Genomic DNA, 17,704 nt, shown 5'->3' with positions numbered 1-17,704 from the left:
CAATTTGTGTGCAATTAAGACCTACAGCCAAGTGATGGGAGTTCTTAACCAATCAGTGACCTTAATTCATCAAGTACAAGGGAGAAGTGAAAACCAGCAGACAATTGGCCCTCCAGGGAATGAGTTTGACACGTGCCTTAACGGTTAACCAGTGTTTCCCAAACTCCATCCTTGGAACTCAAAGGGGTGCACGTTTTGGTTTTTGCCCAAAGCTTGATGATTAGTTGATGATTTGAATCCTTTCTGCAGTGCTAGGGCAGAAATGAAAACGTCCACAGAGTTTGGGAAACACGTGAGTTATGCGAAGAGGTCCGTTGCACCAAAAGGTCCGAACCTCTTGAAGAGTTCGCTAGGTGTTGCTTTAACATCGCTACAATATACTATCAGTTTATTAAATGACATGAAAAGTGGCCAGCCAACTCAGGCAGGCTGCTGCTGGCCTCTCTCTGGTGGGCACTGTGAGGAGCCGCCTGACACATGACAGCTGCTGATAAGATTATTCAATAACGGCTATTGCCCGGTGTACATGAGTCATTGTGCAATAGTATTCCTTCACACCTCTGACACGGCGTGTGCTGTTTGTTGTTTTGATGCATGCAGCTCTAGAGAATATATATATAGTGTGATTGTCCTAGCCTTCCCTAGAATCAGAGTCCCTATTCTCATTCTAGTGTATTCCATGGTCTGAGAATGTATTGTCCACTTGCATGTCTCCACACCGCCTCATCTTGCTGTAGAGTGATGGCGTCCAGCTCCCCCATGGTGAACGGGGACATCTCCCGGGGTCCTAGCTCTCACCCCGGCCACATCCCCTCCACAGGCACCCTGGAGGAAACGCTGCAGCAGATGAACCATCTCATCCAGGAGAACCGAGACCTGAAGGGTGAGACATGGAGAGGGGACCAGAATGTGTTTCAGCCTTAAAGCTTATTGAAAATCTACTGTATGGGGCGGAGACATTGGGATGTTATGGCATATGAGGTTCTGATTGTCTTGCAATGGCTGATTATGTTATTGACTGCTCTGTCAGTGTGTGTTTTACAGTAATGTCCTCTCTGTGTATCTTTCCCTGTAGAGGCGCTGAAGCAGACTAACATGTCGATGAAGGAGCGCTTCGAAGGTTTGTCTGTGTGGAGGGAGAAGCAGAGGGAGGAGAAGGAGTTCCTGGAGGGGGGCTTGATGAGGCGTGCGGCCTTGTGGAGGCCCTCTACCTCGCACAACCAGGAGCTCAGCATGAAGGTGGAGGAGCTGGAGGGAGGAGAAGGGAAAGGACAGGTGAGAGAAAGGGAAGGATAATGTTCACAAGGTTAGTTCTCTGGCTAGACCAGACATTCAGCTTATTAATAGAGAAATGAATGTTTGGAGGATGGATGATTGTCTGTAGTTTTAGCTAGATTTTGTATAACAAAAGAAGAGACTTGGAAAATAACGATGGAGTGTGTGTGTATATATACATATACAGTGGGGCAAAAAAGTATTTAGTCAGCCACCAATTGTGCAAGTTTTCCCACTTAAAAAGATGAGAGAGGCCTGTAATTTTCATCATAGGTACACTTCAACTATGACAGACAAAATGAGAAAAAAATCCAGAAAATCACATTGTAGGATTTTTAATGAATTTATTTGCAAATAATGGTGGAAAATAAGTATTTGGTCAATAACAAACGTTTATCTCAATACTTTGTTATATACCCTTTGTTGGCAATGACACAGGTCAAACGTTTTCTGTAAGTCTTCACAAGGTTTTCACACACTGTTGCTGGTATTTTGGCCCATTCCTCCATGCAGATCTCCTCTAGAGCAGTGATGTTTTGGGGCTGTCGCTGGGCAACACGGACTTTCAACTCCCTCCAAAGATTTTCTATGGGGTTGAGATCTGGAGACTGGCTAGGCCACTCCAGGACCTTGAAATGCTTCTTACGAAGCCACTCCTTCGTTGCCCGGGCGGTGTGTTTGGGATCATTGTCATGCTGAAAGACCCAGCCACGTTTCATCTTCAATGCCCTTGCTGATGGAAGGAGGTTTTCACTCAAAATCTCACGATACATGGCCCCATTCATTCTTTCCTTTACATGGATCAGTCGTCCCGCTCCCTTTGCAGAAAAACAGCCCCAAAGCATGATGTTTCCACCCCCATGCTGAAACCCCACCTCTTTAAGGAATACCTACGATAAAGTAATCCTTCTAACCCCCCCCCCCCTAAAATCATCAAATCAAATCTATTTATATAACCCTTCGTACATCAGCTGATATCTCAAAGTGCTGTACAGAAACCCAGCCTAAAACCCCAAACAGCAAGCAATGCATGTGAAAGAAGCACGGTGGCTAGGAAAAACTCCCTAGTAAAAACTCCCTAGAAAGGCCAAAAACCTAGGAAGAAACCTAGAGAGGAACCAGGCTATGAGGGGTGGCCAGTCCTCTTCTGGCTGTGCCGGGTGGATATTATAACAGAACATGGTCAAGATGTTAAAATGTTCATAAATGACCAGCATGGTCAAATAATAATAATCATAGTACTTGTCGAGGGTGCAACAAGCACGTCCGGTGAACAGGTCAGGGTTCCATAGCCGCAGGCAGAACAGTTGAAACTGGAGTAGCAGCACGGCCAGGTGGACTGGGGACAGCAAGGAGTCATCATGCCAGGTAGTCCTGAGGCATGGTCCTAGGGCTCAGGTCCTCCGAGAGAAAGAGAGAAAGAGAGAATTAGAGAGAGCATATTTAAATTCACACAGGACACCGGATAAGACAAGAGAAATACTCCAGATGTAACAGACTGACCCTAGCCCCCCCGACACATAAACTACTGCAGCATAAATACTGGAGGCTGAGAAAGGAGGGATCAGAAGACACTGTGGCCCCATCCGATGATACCCCCGGACAGGGCCAAAAACAGGCAGGATATAACCCCACCCACTTTGCCAAAGCACAGCCCCCACACCACTAGAGGGATGTCTCCAACCACCAACTTACCGTCCTAAGACAAGGCCGAGTATAGCCCACAAAGATCTCCGCCACGGCACAACCCAAGGGGGGGGGCGCCAACCCAGACAGGAAGACCACGTCAGTGACTCAACCCACTCAAGTGACGCACCCCTCCCATGGACGGCATGGAAGAACACCAGTAAGCCAGTGACTCAGCCCCTGTAATAGGGTTAGAGGCAGAGAATCCCAGTGGAGAGAGGGGAACCGGCAAGGCAGAGACAGCAAGGGCGGTTCGTTGCTCCAGCCTATTCCGTTCACCTTCACACTCCTGGGTCAGACTATACTTAATCATAGGACCTACTGAAGAGATAAGTCTTCAGTAAAGACTTAAAGGTCTCTCACATGGGTAGGCAGACCATTCCATAAAAATTGAGCTCTATAGGAGAAAGCCCTACCTCCAGCCGTTTGCTTAGAAATTCTAGGGACAATTAGGAGGCCTGCGTCTTGTGACCGTAGCGTACGTGTAGGTATGTACGGCAGGACCAAATCGGAAAGATAGGTAGGAGCAAGCCCATGTAATGCTTTGTAGGTTAGCAGTAAAACCTTGAAATCAGCCCTTGCCTTAACAGGAAGCCAGTGTAGGGAGGCTAGCACTGGAGTAATATGATCAAATTGTTTGGTTCTAGTCAGGATTCTAGCAGCCGTATTTAGCACTAACTGAAGTTTGTTTAGTGCTTTATCCGGGTAGCCGGAAAGTAGAGCATTGCAGTAGTCCAGCCTAGAAGTAACAAAAGCATGGATTCATTTTTCTGCATCATTTTTGGACAGAAAGTTTCTGATTTTTGCAATGTTACGTAGATGGAAAAAAGCTGTCCTTGAAACAGTCTTGATATGTTCTTCAAAAGAGAGATCAGGGTCCAGAGTAACGCTGAGGTCCTTCACAGTTTTATTTGAGACGACTGTACAACCATCCAGATTAATTGTCAGATTCAACAGAAGATCTCTTTGTTTCTTGGGACCTAGAACAAGTATCTCTGTTTTGTCCGAGTTTAAAAGTAGAAAGTTTCCAGCCATCCACTTCTTTATGTCTGAAACGCAGGCTTCTAGCGAGGGCAATTTTGGGGCTTCACCATGTTTCATTGAAATGTACAGCTGTGTGTCGTCCGCATAGCAGTGAAATTTAACATTATGTTTTTGAATGTCATCCCCAAGAGGTAAAATATATAGTGAAAACAATAGTGGTCCTAAAACGGAACCTTGAGGAACACCGAAATTTACAATTGATTTGTCAGAGGACAAACCATTCACAGAGACAAACTGATATCTTTCCGACAGATAAGATCTAAACCAGGCCAGAACTTGTCCATGTAGACCAAGTTGGGTTTCCAATCTCTCCAAAAGAATGTGGTGATCAATGGTATCAAAATCAGCACTAAGATCTAGGAGCACGAGGACAGATGCAGAGCCTCGGTCTGACGTCATTAAAAGGTCATTTACCACCTTCACAAGTGCAGTCTCAGTGCTATGATGGGGTCTAAAACCAGACTGAAGCGTTTCGTATACATTGTTTGTCTTCAGGAAGGCAGTGAGTTGCTGCGCAACAGCTTTTTCTAAAATTTTTGAGAGGAATGGAAGATTAGATATAGGCCGATTAGTTTTTTATAATTTCTGGATCAAGAGAGGCTTTTTCAAGAGAGGCTTTATTACTGCCACTTTTAGTGAGCTTGGTACACATCCGGTGGATAGAGAGCCGTTTATTATGTTCAACATAGGAGGGCCAAGCACAGGAAGCAGCTCTTTCAGTAGTTTAGTTGGAATAGGGTCCAGTATGCAGCTTGAGGGTTTAGAGGCCATGATTATTTTCATCATTGTGTCAAGAGATATAGTACTAAAACACTTTAGTATCTCCCTTGATCCTAGGTCCTGGCAGAGTTGTGCAGAGTCAGGACAATGGAGCTTTGGAGGAATACGCAGATTTAAAGAGGAGTCCGTAATTTGCTTTCTAATGATCATGATCTTTTCCTCAAAGAAGTTCATAAATTTATTACTGCTGAAGTGAAAGCCATCCTCCATTTGCGAATGCTGCTTTTTAGTTAGCTTTGCGACAGTATCAAAAATACATTTCGGATTGTTCTTATTTTCCTCAATTAAGTTGGAAAAATACGATGATCGAGCAGCACTGAGGGCTCTTCGATACTGCACGGTACTGTCTTTCCAAGCTAGTCGGAAGACAGTACCGGAGTCTGGAAGGGCATCAAGGAATCTTTGGGTTGTCTGAGAATTTATAGCACGACTTTTAATGCTCCTTGGTTGGGGTCTGAGCAGATTATTTGTTGCAATTGCAAACGCAATAAAATGGTGGTCCGATAATCCAGGATTATGAGGAAAAACATTAAGATCCACAACATTTATTCCATGGGACAAAACTAGGTCCAGAGTATGACTGTGGCAGTGAGTAGGTCCAGAGACATGTTGGACAAAACCCACTGAGTCGATGATGGCTCCGAAAGCCTTTTGGAGTGGGTCTGTGGACTTTTCCATGTGAATGTTAAAGTCACCAAAAATTAGAATATTATCTGCTATGACTACAAGATCCGATAGGAATTCAGGGAACTCAGTGAGGAACACTGCATATGGCCCAGGAGGCCTGTAAACAGTAGCTATAAAAAGTGATTGAGTAGGTTGCATAGATTTCATGACTAGAAGCTCAAAAGACGAAAACGTCATTGTTTTAGTTTTTTTGTAAATTGAAATTTGCTATCATAAATGTTAGCAACACCTCTGCCTTTGCCGGATGCACGGGGGGTATGGTCACTAGTGTAACCAGGGGGTGAGGCCTCATTTAACACTGTAAATTCATCAGGCTTAAGCCATGTTTCAGTCAGGCCAATCACATCAAGATTATGATCAGTGATTAGTTCATTGACTATAACTGCATTGGAAGTGAGGGATCTAACATTAAGTAACCCAATTTTGAGATGTGAGGTATCACAATCTCTTTCAATAATGGCAGGAATGGAGGAGGTCTTTATACTAGTGAGATTGCTAAAGCGAACACCGCCATCTTTAATTTTGCCCAACCTAGATCGAGGCACAGACACGGTCTCAATGGGGAAATCTGACTAAAAGATTTAGATGCACTATTGTAAAGTGGTTGTTCCACTGGATATCATAAGGTGAATGCACCAATTTGTAAGTCGCTCTGGATAACTAGCCACCACAGCATGTGGTACTGAGCCAGAACCAGAGGAGGAGCCCCAACAGAACTCTGGGAAGGAGAAGGTAGATACACAGATAAGCTCTTACCCAGCCTGTCTCTCACCCTGTAAGAGCAGGGAAGTTCATGAGATTGAAATGTATTAATGTACAGTATGTAATAGGGATTTTCCTGGTGAATAAAAGAAGTCACAGATAAAGTAAATCAATGTGGTTTAATAGAAGTTGGAACAGGGAGACACCTCCAGTACAGAAGCACAGAAGCAGGCCCTTATATTCTAATCTCACAGCACCAATGTTCTGTAAACACCCACCGAGAGGCTTGTAGGAAGTCACAACATCAGCTGCTACAGAATCACAGTGTCCCAGAATACAATAACAATCGGTGTCCTTGTACCTCCAGTCTGGCATCAATCACCATCAGCTATGAACAATTCATAACATTCAGTATCAAGTCTAGTGACCATCAACCAGAAAGTTTCCCAAATAAAACACTGGAAATCATGTGTATTACAGAAAGAGAACATAAATATGCTTAGCATTGTTAATTACTCTTAACTGGATATTAACTTTATTCATCTTACATTTCCCCATTACAATGTCCTAACCCTTAGCTTCTCGATCAGAACTGTCAGTTTGTTGGACTGTTGCCTGTTATGTGTCAGGCTGCATCAGAGGTGGAGGATCTGAAGGCTCAGATGATGAGCCTGTTTAGTGAGCTACAGCAGGCTCAGAGCAAACTGGACGAGGCAGAGGGCATGAAGAAGAACCTGCAGGACAGGTGAGAGAGATGGAGAGGAGAGAGGGAGAGCTACATAGACAATGAAAATGTGCAAACTATGCTAACCTTTGCTCATTCCCTTTCCCCCAATACCACCCTTTTGCTTTGCCTTTGTCCCTCTCTATCTCCCCATCCCCCTCTCTCTCTGTAGATGTAGGGATGTGGAGCGTGACGTGGTGACTCTGACAGCCCAGCTGGTAGAGAAGCAGGAGGTACAGAGTGAGAATGACAGACTGAAGCTGCAGGTGGACAGTATGAAGGCCCAGAGCCAGCTAGAGCAGAGGAAGGCTGGAGAGGAGAGGTGGGACGACAGTCAAGCATGCACACACACACACACACACACACTCTGACATATGCCTACTCCCTCTGACACTATAGGCCATTCCCTTGGGTGGGGTCTTGGGACATAAATTCCCTGCTCCTCTTTTGAAATCATCCCACTCCCCCTATCAGTTTCCACTGGTCAGTGCCATGAGTTTCTATATCCAAATACTCCTTAGTCATCATGAGTCAGTTGCCCCTCCTCCTCTCCTCAGGACTAACCTGACCCAGCTGAAGGATGCCTACACCAAGCTATTCGAGGACTACAACGAGTTGAAGCAAGAGAGCAAGAACAGAGAGGTGACCACACTACTTAGCCTCTGTTAAACAGAAATCAGTCTAGTTTGGCACATTGCACTGTTTTGTCCTTTGTCAAAATGGTATGGCATGGTGAATGTGATGAATCTGACCGTTGCCCTCTGTGTGGCCTCCAGCCACTGGTCACTAAGGAGGTGGGAGACCTGCAGACCAGACTGGACGCAGCAGAGAAGGCCCTGGCTGCTAAAAAACAGCAGATAGATGTTATGAAGCAGGAGATATATCAGAAGGAGAAGGAGCTGGAGACCATCTCTGTGTTTCAGGCTCAGGTAGGTTTTCTGTGTGTGTTCTCCATCTAGTTGTGTGTGTTCTCACACTTGGAAAAAGGTTCAAACATTCTAATTTAATTGTACTGAACTCTGTGTGAACATTTTGGAGTTATACAGCAACTTAAAAGTGACTGTCAGTGAAGGAAGTTTCTTTGTTAAACCAGCAGTTAAATGAAGGCTAAGTACCCTCCCAAAAAAGTCTAACAACAGCTTATATTTTCATAAAGTGAAATAGGCGCAGCTTTTCTTTTTCCCCAAAAATATAACATTTATTTTTACTTCTACTCAGACTCAGTGGCTTGATATGAATATGCAATGGAAAAAATAATTAAATGAAACACAAGAAAGAAGGCAATAGGCAATCTTAATTCAAGAATGGAATAATCAGCCGTAATATCAGCAGTATGCCTTCTGTGTGCAGTACTGGTATCTCCAGCGACGATCTCTGAAAATACACAATACATTTTGAGGTAAACATTCTTGTTGTTGAAACCTCTTCCCCCCCACCAAAATCACACACACATTGTACTCACTCATGAGGATTGGAATGGTAGCTTCCGGCCCCAACTAGGTAGTTCTGGCTAGGGACATGCCAAGAGATGTCCTCATCAAAGTTGTTGATGTAAGGGGTCCACTGACACTTCAGGTTACAGTAGCTGTTGACTCGACAGCAGTAGAACTTCCACCTGGGATTGAAATCATACATGTATAACACACTGATCACAGTCAGGATTATGTCAAACCTGGATTCAAATATTTGTTTTCTTTCAAATACTTCAGCTGTATTTGATGGACCCAATGGAATAGTCCCAAAAGTGCAAATGCTGCTCATATGGCACTCTGAGCAGGCTAAATCAACCGCTCAAAGTATTTGAAAAAAAATAAACAACTACTATTTGAACATAGGATGTAACATAGGATGTGGTAAACGGTGAGGTCTTCTCACCTTCTGTCCTCATGGCGGTTGGAATGATAGCTGTTCATCCCGGTGAGGACATAGTTTTTGGGGCATTCAAAGGTGAACTCCTGGTCGAAGTTATTGACGTAAGGAGACCAGTGGCATATGGGCTCATTGACAAACGTGTTTGTGCACTCAAAGCCCCACACACGGTCTTCATAGGCGTTGTTATGCTGACTGAAATTAGATAGATCAATGACAATGCACATATTAATGGTTGAATTGATTTGAAAACAAACATAAATTGAAGGTTTAATTTGTTGATATGCCCAGTATCAACAGTGCAGTACAGTGCAGTGCACCTAGCAGTGTTGTAGTACTCGAGACCAGATATTCAGTGTCTCGGTCTTGTCTTGGTGTCGGATACATTTGTACTCGGTCTAGGACAGTGAGGACTCATTCAATTCTTCCAGAAACCAGCAGAGTAAAAAAACTCATATCATCTTCCATTCAGTCACCACATAAAAAACACTTCACCGGGCCAAATATATACATTCCTATCTTGAAACATTTTAATAGTCTCTTAACAGCCTTTGAATCTATTATAGACATATTTGCGCAGTGGTGAACCTATAGGCCTTCAATGTGTGACAGGTTAGTACAGTGGTGAACCTATAGGTCTTCAGTGTGTGACAGGTTAGTACAGTGGTGAACCTATAGGTCTTCAGTGTGTGACAGGTTAGTACAGTGGTGAACCTATAGGTCTTCAGTGTGTGACAGGTTAGTACAGTGGTGAACCTACAGGTCTTCAGCGTGTGACAGGTTAGTACAGTGGTGAACCTATAGGTCTTCAGCGTGTGACAGGTTAGTACAGTGGTGAACCTATAGGTCTTCAGTGTGTGACAGGTTAGTACAGTGGTGAACCTATAGGTCTTCAGTGTGTGACAGGTTAGTACAGTGTGGACTTTTTAGAAAACACAAAGGGCCAGTGGTGTAGTGCAGGGTATACGCAGGTATAAGCTGTATGGGGCATGGCGTATACTCACTTCTTAATCCCTACTGATGTGTGTGTGTGTGCTTGGTTGGGACAAGCATGAATTGACAGGCAAGCTGCAGAAGTACTCGGAGGCTACAATTCCCCATCGTTTATCAGTGCAATTTTGACGGCCAACTAGCTGAAAAGGTTTGAGAGGGTTTATCTAATGTTCCTTGGTTAGATTTTAGCTCATCTTGCTCTGGCTTGCATGAGTTGTTGATCTTGTTGTTGATGTGCATAACTGAGGGGGAGAGAGCAGACCTTTTCATGGTGGTCAAGAGGACTGTAAAGTTCCCAAATGTAACAGGACTCCCGTGGTGTTTACATATTTGCAGAAATCCATTCAGGTGTATTTTGTGGCATTTGGTGAATGTGTTCTAATTATCTAAAGTCACGCTGTTGCTACTGACTGTAAACACAGTCCAGTTCAGTGTGAATGATGGAAGGTCCTACTGACTGTAAACACAGTCCAGTTCAGTGTGAATGATGGAAGGTCCTACTGACTGTAAACACAGTCCAGTTCAGTGTGAATGATGGAAGGTCCTACTGACTGTAAACACAGTCCAGTTCAGTGTGAATGATGGAAGGTCCTACTGACTGTAAACACAGTCCAGTTCAGTGTGAATGATGGAAGGTCCTACTGACTGTAAACACACAGTCCAGTTCAGTGTGAATGATGGAAGGTCCTACTGACTGTAAACACAGTCCAGTTCAGTGTGAATGATGGAAGGTCCTACTGACTGTAAACACACAGTCCAGTTCAGTGTGAATGATGGAAGGTCCTACTGACTGTAAACACACAGTCCAGTTCAGTGTGAATGATGGAAGGCCCTACTGACTGTAAACACACAGTCCAGTTCAGTGTGAATGATGGAAGGTCCTACTGACTGTAAACACAGTCCAGTTCAGTGTGAATGATGGAAGGTCCTACTGACTGTAAACACACAGTCCAGTTCAGTGTGAATGATGGAAGGTCCTACTGACTGTAAACACACAGTCCAGTTCAAAGTGAATGATGGAAGGTCCTACTGACTGTAAACACACAGTCCAGTTCAGTGTGAATGATGGAAGGTCCTACTGACTGTAAACACACAGTCCAGTTCAGTGTGAATGATGGAAGGTCCTACTGACTGTAAACACACAGTCCAGTTCAGTGTGAATGATGGAAGGTCCTACTGACTGTAAACACACAGTCCAGTTCAGTGTGAATGATGGAAGGCCCTACTGACTGTAAACACACAGTCCAGTTCAGTGTGAATGATGGAAGGTCCTACTGACTGTAAACACAGTCCAGTTCAGTGTGAATGATGGAAGGTCCTACTGACTGTAAACACACAGTCCAGTTCAAAGTGAATGATGGAAGGTCCTACTGACTGTAAACACACAGTCCAGTTCAGTGTGAATGATGGAAGGTCCTACTGACTGTAAACACACAGTCCAGTTCAAAGTGAATGATGGAAGGTCCTACTGACTGTAAACACACAGTCCAGTTCAGTGTGAATGATGGAAGGTCCTACTGACTGTAAACACACAGTCCAGTTCAGTGTGAATGATGGAAGGTCCTACTGACTGTAAACACACAGTCCAGTTCAGTGTGAATGATGGAAGGTCCTACTGACTGTAAACACACAGTCCAGTTCAGTGTGAATGATGGAAGGTCCTACTGACTGTAAACACAGTCCAGTTCAGTGTGAATGATGGAAGGTCCTACTGACTGTAAACACACAGTCCAGTTCAAAGTGAATGATGGAAGGTCCTACTGACTGTAAACACACAGTCCAGTTCAGTGTGAATGATGGAAGGTCCTACTGACTGTAAACACAGTCCAGTTCAGTGTGAATGATGGAAGGTCCTACTGACTGTAAACACACAGTCCAGTTCAGTGTGAATGATGGAAGGTCTGTGTGACAAATGGCTTGTTGGTATAAAAGTCTACTGTAGCTCTGATTGGCTATAGCCCACCGGTCTGTGTTGACTCCCGTCCTGGACAAGACAGATGTTTTTATTCGGTTTTATTTGCTGCAGTGTCTATTAATTGTCCAAACGCACAGCCTCTTTCCCACTTAATATTGCTATATAATTTTCACAGATGCCTTAGTATACGTAATTCTCAAACATTCTAAGAATTTATGAATACGTGAAATTGACCATCTAAGTGGTTGCTTGTAAAGGTTTTGTGTGTGTGTGTGTAATATTCTTCCTGGTGGTGTAGATGAACAGATTTTAATAAGATTTCATGTTGCTAAAATGCTGTCAGTTCCACTTTAAATGCAACAATGTTTCACACACAAGTTATTTTCAAAGAGATGGCTAAACACAGTTTCACTCACCAGATGATCATTTGAAACGTAACTTGAAAGTCTTCTTGAAAAGGGAGACGCTAACAAATTAGCAACAACATCCTCTTTGATAACACCTGCTGCAGCTGCTGCAAACTAGCCGACAACAAATGCTAGCTAGCTATAGACTGTGGGAAAACTACTGCTCGCTATTGCACAGTGACCAGTTGGCCTTCAAGAAGGCAGAAGTTTTTGTAAAAACTGTCCCACACATTAATTTAAAATGTGATTGGTTGATTCTACTGTCACTCCAAAATGTTGCCATAAAACAGTTTAATGGCATATGCCTTTATCTAGCTTCTGATGGCATAGGAATGGATGACTTGGCTAGCTAGATTTATCTCCCCAGAGACCAGCAAAGAAAAATCCAAGTTGGATCTTTTTTCTCTTTAGTGTTAAACCTTTCCAACAAAAATTGAAGAGATTAAATGAGAAAAATCTAAAATAATAATTATCATGTTAATATAATCATTCTTTTTTATAAATCCTTAGCCCTTGTCTAAAGGCTTAGAAGGCCATTGTTCCCCAATGTGTTTGGGTTAGTAATATTTGTAGAATGGCTCTATTTTCTCTCAGCATGCATTTTTTTTTAGTTTTCTATATGTCTAAAGAATCTGTTCTGAAATATGAACACAGATATACTGGACATTTTGAATTCTTGTGGTGGTGATTTTACACAATTACAACCATGGTCTTGAATTGGACTCGCATTTTTCTGGTCTTGACTCGGACTTGATTTGCTTAAGTCTTGGTCTTGAATCGGTCTCGCTTTAGGTGGTCTCAAATAAACACTGGCACTTACTGGTCTATGCAGCATAATGAGATCATTTTGTTCAAAATTGGTGATGAAAAGTAGAACAGCACTAACGATTAGAGAACACGTTTCATTTTGGGAATCAGTCAGTGAAAGTGCCGACGCAAAAAGAAGGATGAGGTATTCCACTTTGGTAGAATATTGATAGTAGGCAAATTTAGTGCCTTTTCTCACCTGTTTATGTAAGAGATGGATTGTTTTGAAGGGCAGTTAAAATGTAAGGGCTGGTCAAATTGGTTTTCCCATCGGACGCCTGCAACACACAAGCAAGGGCACAATAAATGAATACATGTACTGTAAGACAGCATCATTGCCTAAAGGAAGTATTTTAAAAAATAGTAAAAACAATTATGTAAATTGAGTGCAAAAAGCATAATCATATGATAATGGTAATCTGCACCTCCTAGACATTTTGGTTACTCACTCTTCATGTATTTGGGCTGTAAGCCAATTATAAATGTTTTCCTGATAACCAACCTCTTACACAAAGAAATGAACACTTCATTCAGCCTACAACTTAAAACAACAGCCTACCTTGCCCGTTGACCAAGACACCAGCAAGAAGCAGAATATAGAAATTGGGTCCGTTCATGGCTTCTCTGAGGCGTGTAGTCTTAACACAATAGCACAAGCAAGGGAAATGATCCATTTATAGAGCCACAACCAAGCAGTGTTCTTGGGCCATGTTCTTGTGTAATTTTTGTGTTTGTATTGCTGGCATCATTCCAAGTTTTGTTTCTGAGAAATGATGTTGCAAAACTGACATTTTTCATGAATTATCCCTCTTAACTTTATTAATCCCCCCAGGGGCTTATTGGTTTGCTGTTCCATAATTTTACAACATTTTAAAGAACATTGAATATAAAAATTTTTAACCAATACACTACATTCTGTTGATGGCATTCACGTTAATCTGTGCAACAATACAACCACGCCTTGTAATCATTGACACGTATAGACAAATGGTTTGTGTGTGTCCATTTGATTATGTGCATGTGTCATTTTTAATTGTGTGTGTTTTTTGTCCAGGCGGAGGTGTACTCCTCTGACTTATACGCGGAGCGAGCAGCTCGGGAGAAGATTCACGAGGAGAAGGAACGTCTGTTTGCTCAGCTGGAGTTTGTCAAGAAACAGAACACTCAGCTACAGGACGAGATGGACTCACTGGGCAGGTGCACATCAGATTACATATTGATAATATGATCACAGACTGGTCATATTAGGTTACGTTCACTGCCATTTTGGATCCACCGCCTGACTACAACTGGTTTCTGTAGGCAATCTCTGAGCGATATGCAGAGAAGACACATGCCACGTGGAGGCAACATGCAGGGAGCCAGAGGTACAGGACAGTACATTGCTTTAAGTCATTCACCTTGCTGAGAGAGCAGGGCTCAAGCCAGGGCACATCATATTGTTATCTGCCAATCAAATGTTATCTCGTATTTATTTGATCACGAAAACACTGCTCCTCCTCATCCCATCTCAAATTATTTACAACAATGATAATTACATAATTTATGCTGTGTGTGTGTGTGTGTGTGTGTGTGTGGTGTGTACAGTTGTGGCCAAAAGTTTTGAGAATGACATAAATATTACTTTCCAAAAGTTTGCTGCTTCAGTGTCTTCAGATATTTTTGTCAGATGTTACTATGGAATACTGAAGTATAATTACAAGCATTTCACAAGTGTCAAAGGATTTTATTGACAATTACATGAAGTTGATGGTAAGAGTCAATATTTGCAGTTGACCCTTCTTTTTCAAGACCTCTGCAATCCACCCTGGCATGCTGTCAATTAACTTCTGGGCCACATCCTGACTGATGGCAGCCCATTCTTGCATAATCAATGCTTGGAGTTTGTCAGAATTTGTGGGTTTTTGTTTGTCCACCCGCCTCTTGAGGATTGACCACAAGTTCTCAATGGGATTAAGGTCTGGGGAGTTTCCTGGCCATGGACCCAAAATATCGATGTTTTGTTCCCCGAGCCACTTAGTTATCACTTTTGCCTTATGGCAAGGTGCTCCATCATGCTGGAAAAGGCATTGTTCGTCACCAAACTGTTCCTGGATGGTTGGGAGAAGTTGCTCTCGGAGGATGTGTTGGTACCATTCTTTATTCATGGCTGTGTTCTTAGGCAAAATTGTGAGTGAGCCCACTCCCTTGGCTGAGAATCAACCCCACACATGAATGGTCTCAGGATGCTTTACTGTTGGCATGACACAGGACTGATGGTAGCGCTCACCTTGTCTTCTCCGGACAAGCTTTTTTCCAGATGCACCAATCGGAAAGGGGCTTCTTCAGAGAAAATGACTTTACCTCAGTCCTCAGCAGTCCAATCCCTCTACCTTTTGCAGAATATCAGTCTGTCCCTGATGTTTTTCCTGAAGAGAAGTGGCTTCTTTGCTGCTCTTCTTGACACCAGGCCTTCCTCCAAAAGTGTTCGCCTCACTGTTAGTGCAGATGCACTCACACCTGCCTGCTGCCATTCCTGAGCAAGCTCTGTACTGGTGGTGCCCCGTACCCGCAGCTGAATCAACTTTAGGAGACGGTTCTGGCGCTTATTGGACTTTCTTGGGCGCCCTGAAGCATTCTTCACAACAATTGAACCGCTCTCCTTGAAGTTCTTGATGATCCAATAAATGGTTGATTTAGGTGCAATCTTACTGGCAGCAATATCCTTGCCTGTGAAGCCCTTTTTGTGCAAAGCAATGATGACGGCACGTGTTTCCTTGCAGGTTACCATGGTTGACAGAGGAAGAACAATGATCCCAAGCACCACCCTCCTTTTGAAGCTTCCAGTCTGTTATTCGAACTCAATCAGCATGACAGAGTGATCTCCAGCCTTGTCCTCGTCAACACTCACACCTGTGTTAACGAGAGAATTACTGACATGTCAGCTGGTCCTTTTGTGGCAGGGCTGAAATGCAGTGGAAAAGATTTTTGGGGATTCAGTTCATTTGCATGGCAAAGAGGGACTTTGCAATTAATTGCAATTCATCTGATCACTCTTCATAACATTCTGAAGTATATGCAAATTGCCATCATACAAACTGAGGCAGCAGACTTTGAAAATTAATTTGTGTCATTCTCAAAACTTTTGGCCACGACTGTATATAAGGGAATACCGTTACCATACCACTGTGTGTCTGATAGGTGGTGATGCCGGGGACTGGCAGCAGCAGGGGAATATACCGGAGCAAGTCTGCCCCAAGTGTAACGAGATCCTACCAGACCTGGACAGCCTGCAGATTCACATCATGGACTGCATCATCTGAGCCTTCATCATAGTCATCAGCAACAACAAAGACAACTGCCGCAGATGCACCTTACTCCGATTCTTCCTCTAGTTCGTCATCATTCGATTTATTGCAGAGTAAAATGCAGCCTTTATGCTTTAAAAAGTGCATTTATTTTGCAGTTCATGGCTATGTTGCTCTGGTCTATGTTTTAGAACATATAACTAACTATAATATAAAATGTATTCTTACAGAGCGCAACTAGACACTCATTTTTTTGTTAGGGGTGAAAAACATCCTGTAAAATGCATCACGTTTAATATACTGTTAGGTGATAAATGGAGAACTGGAATTTTCTATTTTAAGTGTGGTAACTCGTTTATTTTCTTTTGACAGCTGTCTGTCACATAGTTTAGAATTAACTCTTTAGCAAGAAACAATTTGGTTTATTAAATGCTTATTATGGATTTTCGGGTGGTTCAATTTAATCAAGCTGTTTCGATGAAGGTCATGAATAGATCATGATTACAGCATAGACATTTCGTTTTGAATAATTCAACGGAGGGAAGGATGCCCAAGACAGTTTTTGTAAATGTATATTGAACATCCATTTTATCCATCATAATCATGGTTTGTACATTTCATAATTAAACCTATGTAGCCTGCAGGATGTATGACTATGCAAGGGACTGTGTACTGTATTAGCTAACTACTAACTTCTGTATCCAGATGTATTTACAAATCCTGTGATTCTGTAATATAATTATGAAAATATGTAATAAAGGTGTTATTGGTACAGTAGGCTGTTTCTGTCTGTCTTTGTTGTTGCACACACATCTAGAGAATAAAACTCTGATCCACCTGAAAAAAATGCAACAGAGTACCCACCATGGATATAGAACAGAATCTGCTTTATATCTATGCTATAAAGCAGGTCGAGCTGCAACAAACACTCAAACTGGACAGTTTTATCTCAATCTCTTAATTCAAACACTCAATCGTGGACACTTACTGACAGCTTTCTGCTTTGCGTGATGTATTGTCTCTGCCTTTTTACCCTTTGTGCTGTTGTCGGTGTCCAATAATGTTTATACCCTGTTTTGTGCTGCTACCGTGTTGTGTTGTGTTGCTGCCATGCGATGTTTTAAATCTCTTCATCTAGTGTGTTTTGTCATTTTTTAAATATATTTTTTATTTTTAATCCCGTCCCCACAGGAGGCCCCTTTGTCTTTTGGTAGACCGTCATTGTAAATAAGAATTTGATCTTAACTGACTTGTCTAGTTAAATAAAGGTTAAATATCTTCAGATGTTTGTTCCGTTAGTACAATCCGGGTTCTTTGGGACTTACCGTAATCTAACCTCTAACTCTTACTTTAACCTTTCAAATTCAATATGTTCTTGATCTCGGATCCCGATAGCACAAACCATGTTTGACATTCACCAACTTTGTGCAAATATTAGCACAACGGCTGTTGCCTATATTAAAATGAGCCATTCCTACTTTAGAGGCGCCAGTCAATAAAATGAAATAAACGTATCAAATAATGTGTA

General features: G+C 42.6%; 2 protein-coding genes across 2 annotated transcripts; one reads left to right on the top strand and one right to left on the bottom strand.

Moving 5' to 3' along the window:
* Positions 1 to 619: 619 nt before the first annotated feature.
* LOC145850424 (optineurin) lies at positions 620 to 16,953 on the top strand. The gene is made up of 11 exons (XM_082963332.1): positions 620 to 883; positions 1,076 to 1,275; positions 2,082 to 2,097; positions 6,137 to 6,204; positions 6,804 to 6,919; positions 7,071 to 7,220; positions 7,456 to 7,540; positions 7,675 to 7,827; positions 13,944 to 14,086; positions 14,192 to 14,256; positions 16,070 to 16,953. The coding sequence occupies exons 1-11, from the start codon at positions 691 to 693 to the stop codon at positions 16,189 to 16,191; spliced, it is 1,311 nt and encodes a 436-aa protein (XP_082819458.1). The 5' UTR covers positions 620 to 690; the 3' UTR covers positions 16,192 to 16,953.
* On the bottom strand, positions 6,335 to 13,606 carry LOC145861398 (hemagglutinin/amebocyte aggregation factor). Its single transcript, XM_082963887.1, has 5 exons — positions 13,449 to 13,606; positions 13,089 to 13,167; positions 8,774 to 8,962; positions 8,361 to 8,513; positions 6,335 to 8,272 (listed from the first exon to the last, which is right to left on the bottom strand). Exons 1-5 carry the CDS (start codon positions 13,561 to 13,563, stop codon positions 8,224 to 8,226), a joined length of 585 nt encoding a protein of 194 aa, XP_082820013.1. The 5' UTR covers positions 13,564 to 13,606; the 3' UTR covers positions 6,335 to 8,223.
* Positions 16,954 to 17,704: the final 751 nt, after the last annotated feature.

This window comes from Salmo salar, chromosome 17 (assembly GCF_965601325.2).
Source record: "Salmo salar chromosome 17, fSalSal1, whole genome shotgun sequence".
Classification (NCBI taxonomy): domain Eukaryota; kingdom Metazoa; phylum Chordata; class Actinopteri; order Salmoniformes; family Salmonidae; genus Salmo; species Salmo salar.
Note: the sequence above shows the minus strand (reverse complement) of the source record. Positions and strands in the feature narration are given on the sequence as shown.

Bases quoted from the DNA above. Each gene is read 5' to 3' on its own strand.
- LOC145861398 (XM_082963887.1), bottom strand. From the start codon at position 13,563: ATGGATCATTTCCCTTGCTTGTGCTATTGTGTTAAGACTACACGCCTC. The intron at 8,963-13,088 runs GTGAGAAAAGGC...ATCTAATTTCAG, and splicing joins TCCATCTCTTACATAAACAG to TCAGCATAACAACGCCTATG. The intron at 8,273-8,360 runs GTGAGTACAATG...GTGTATTTTCAG, and splicing joins TACCATTCCAATCCTCATGA to AGATCGTCGCTGGAGATACC.
- LOC145850424 (XM_082963332.1), top strand. From the start codon at position 691: ATGTATTGTCCACTTGCATGTCTCCACACCGCCTCATCTTGCTGTAGA. The intron at 884-1,075 runs GTGAGACATGGA...CTTTCCCTGTAG, and splicing joins GGAGAACCGAGACCTGAAGG to AGGCGCTGAAGCAGACTAAC. The intron at 7,828-13,943 runs GTAGGTTTTCTG...TTTTTTGTCCAG, and splicing joins TCTCTGTGTTTCAGGCTCAG to GCGGAGGTGTACTCCTCTGA.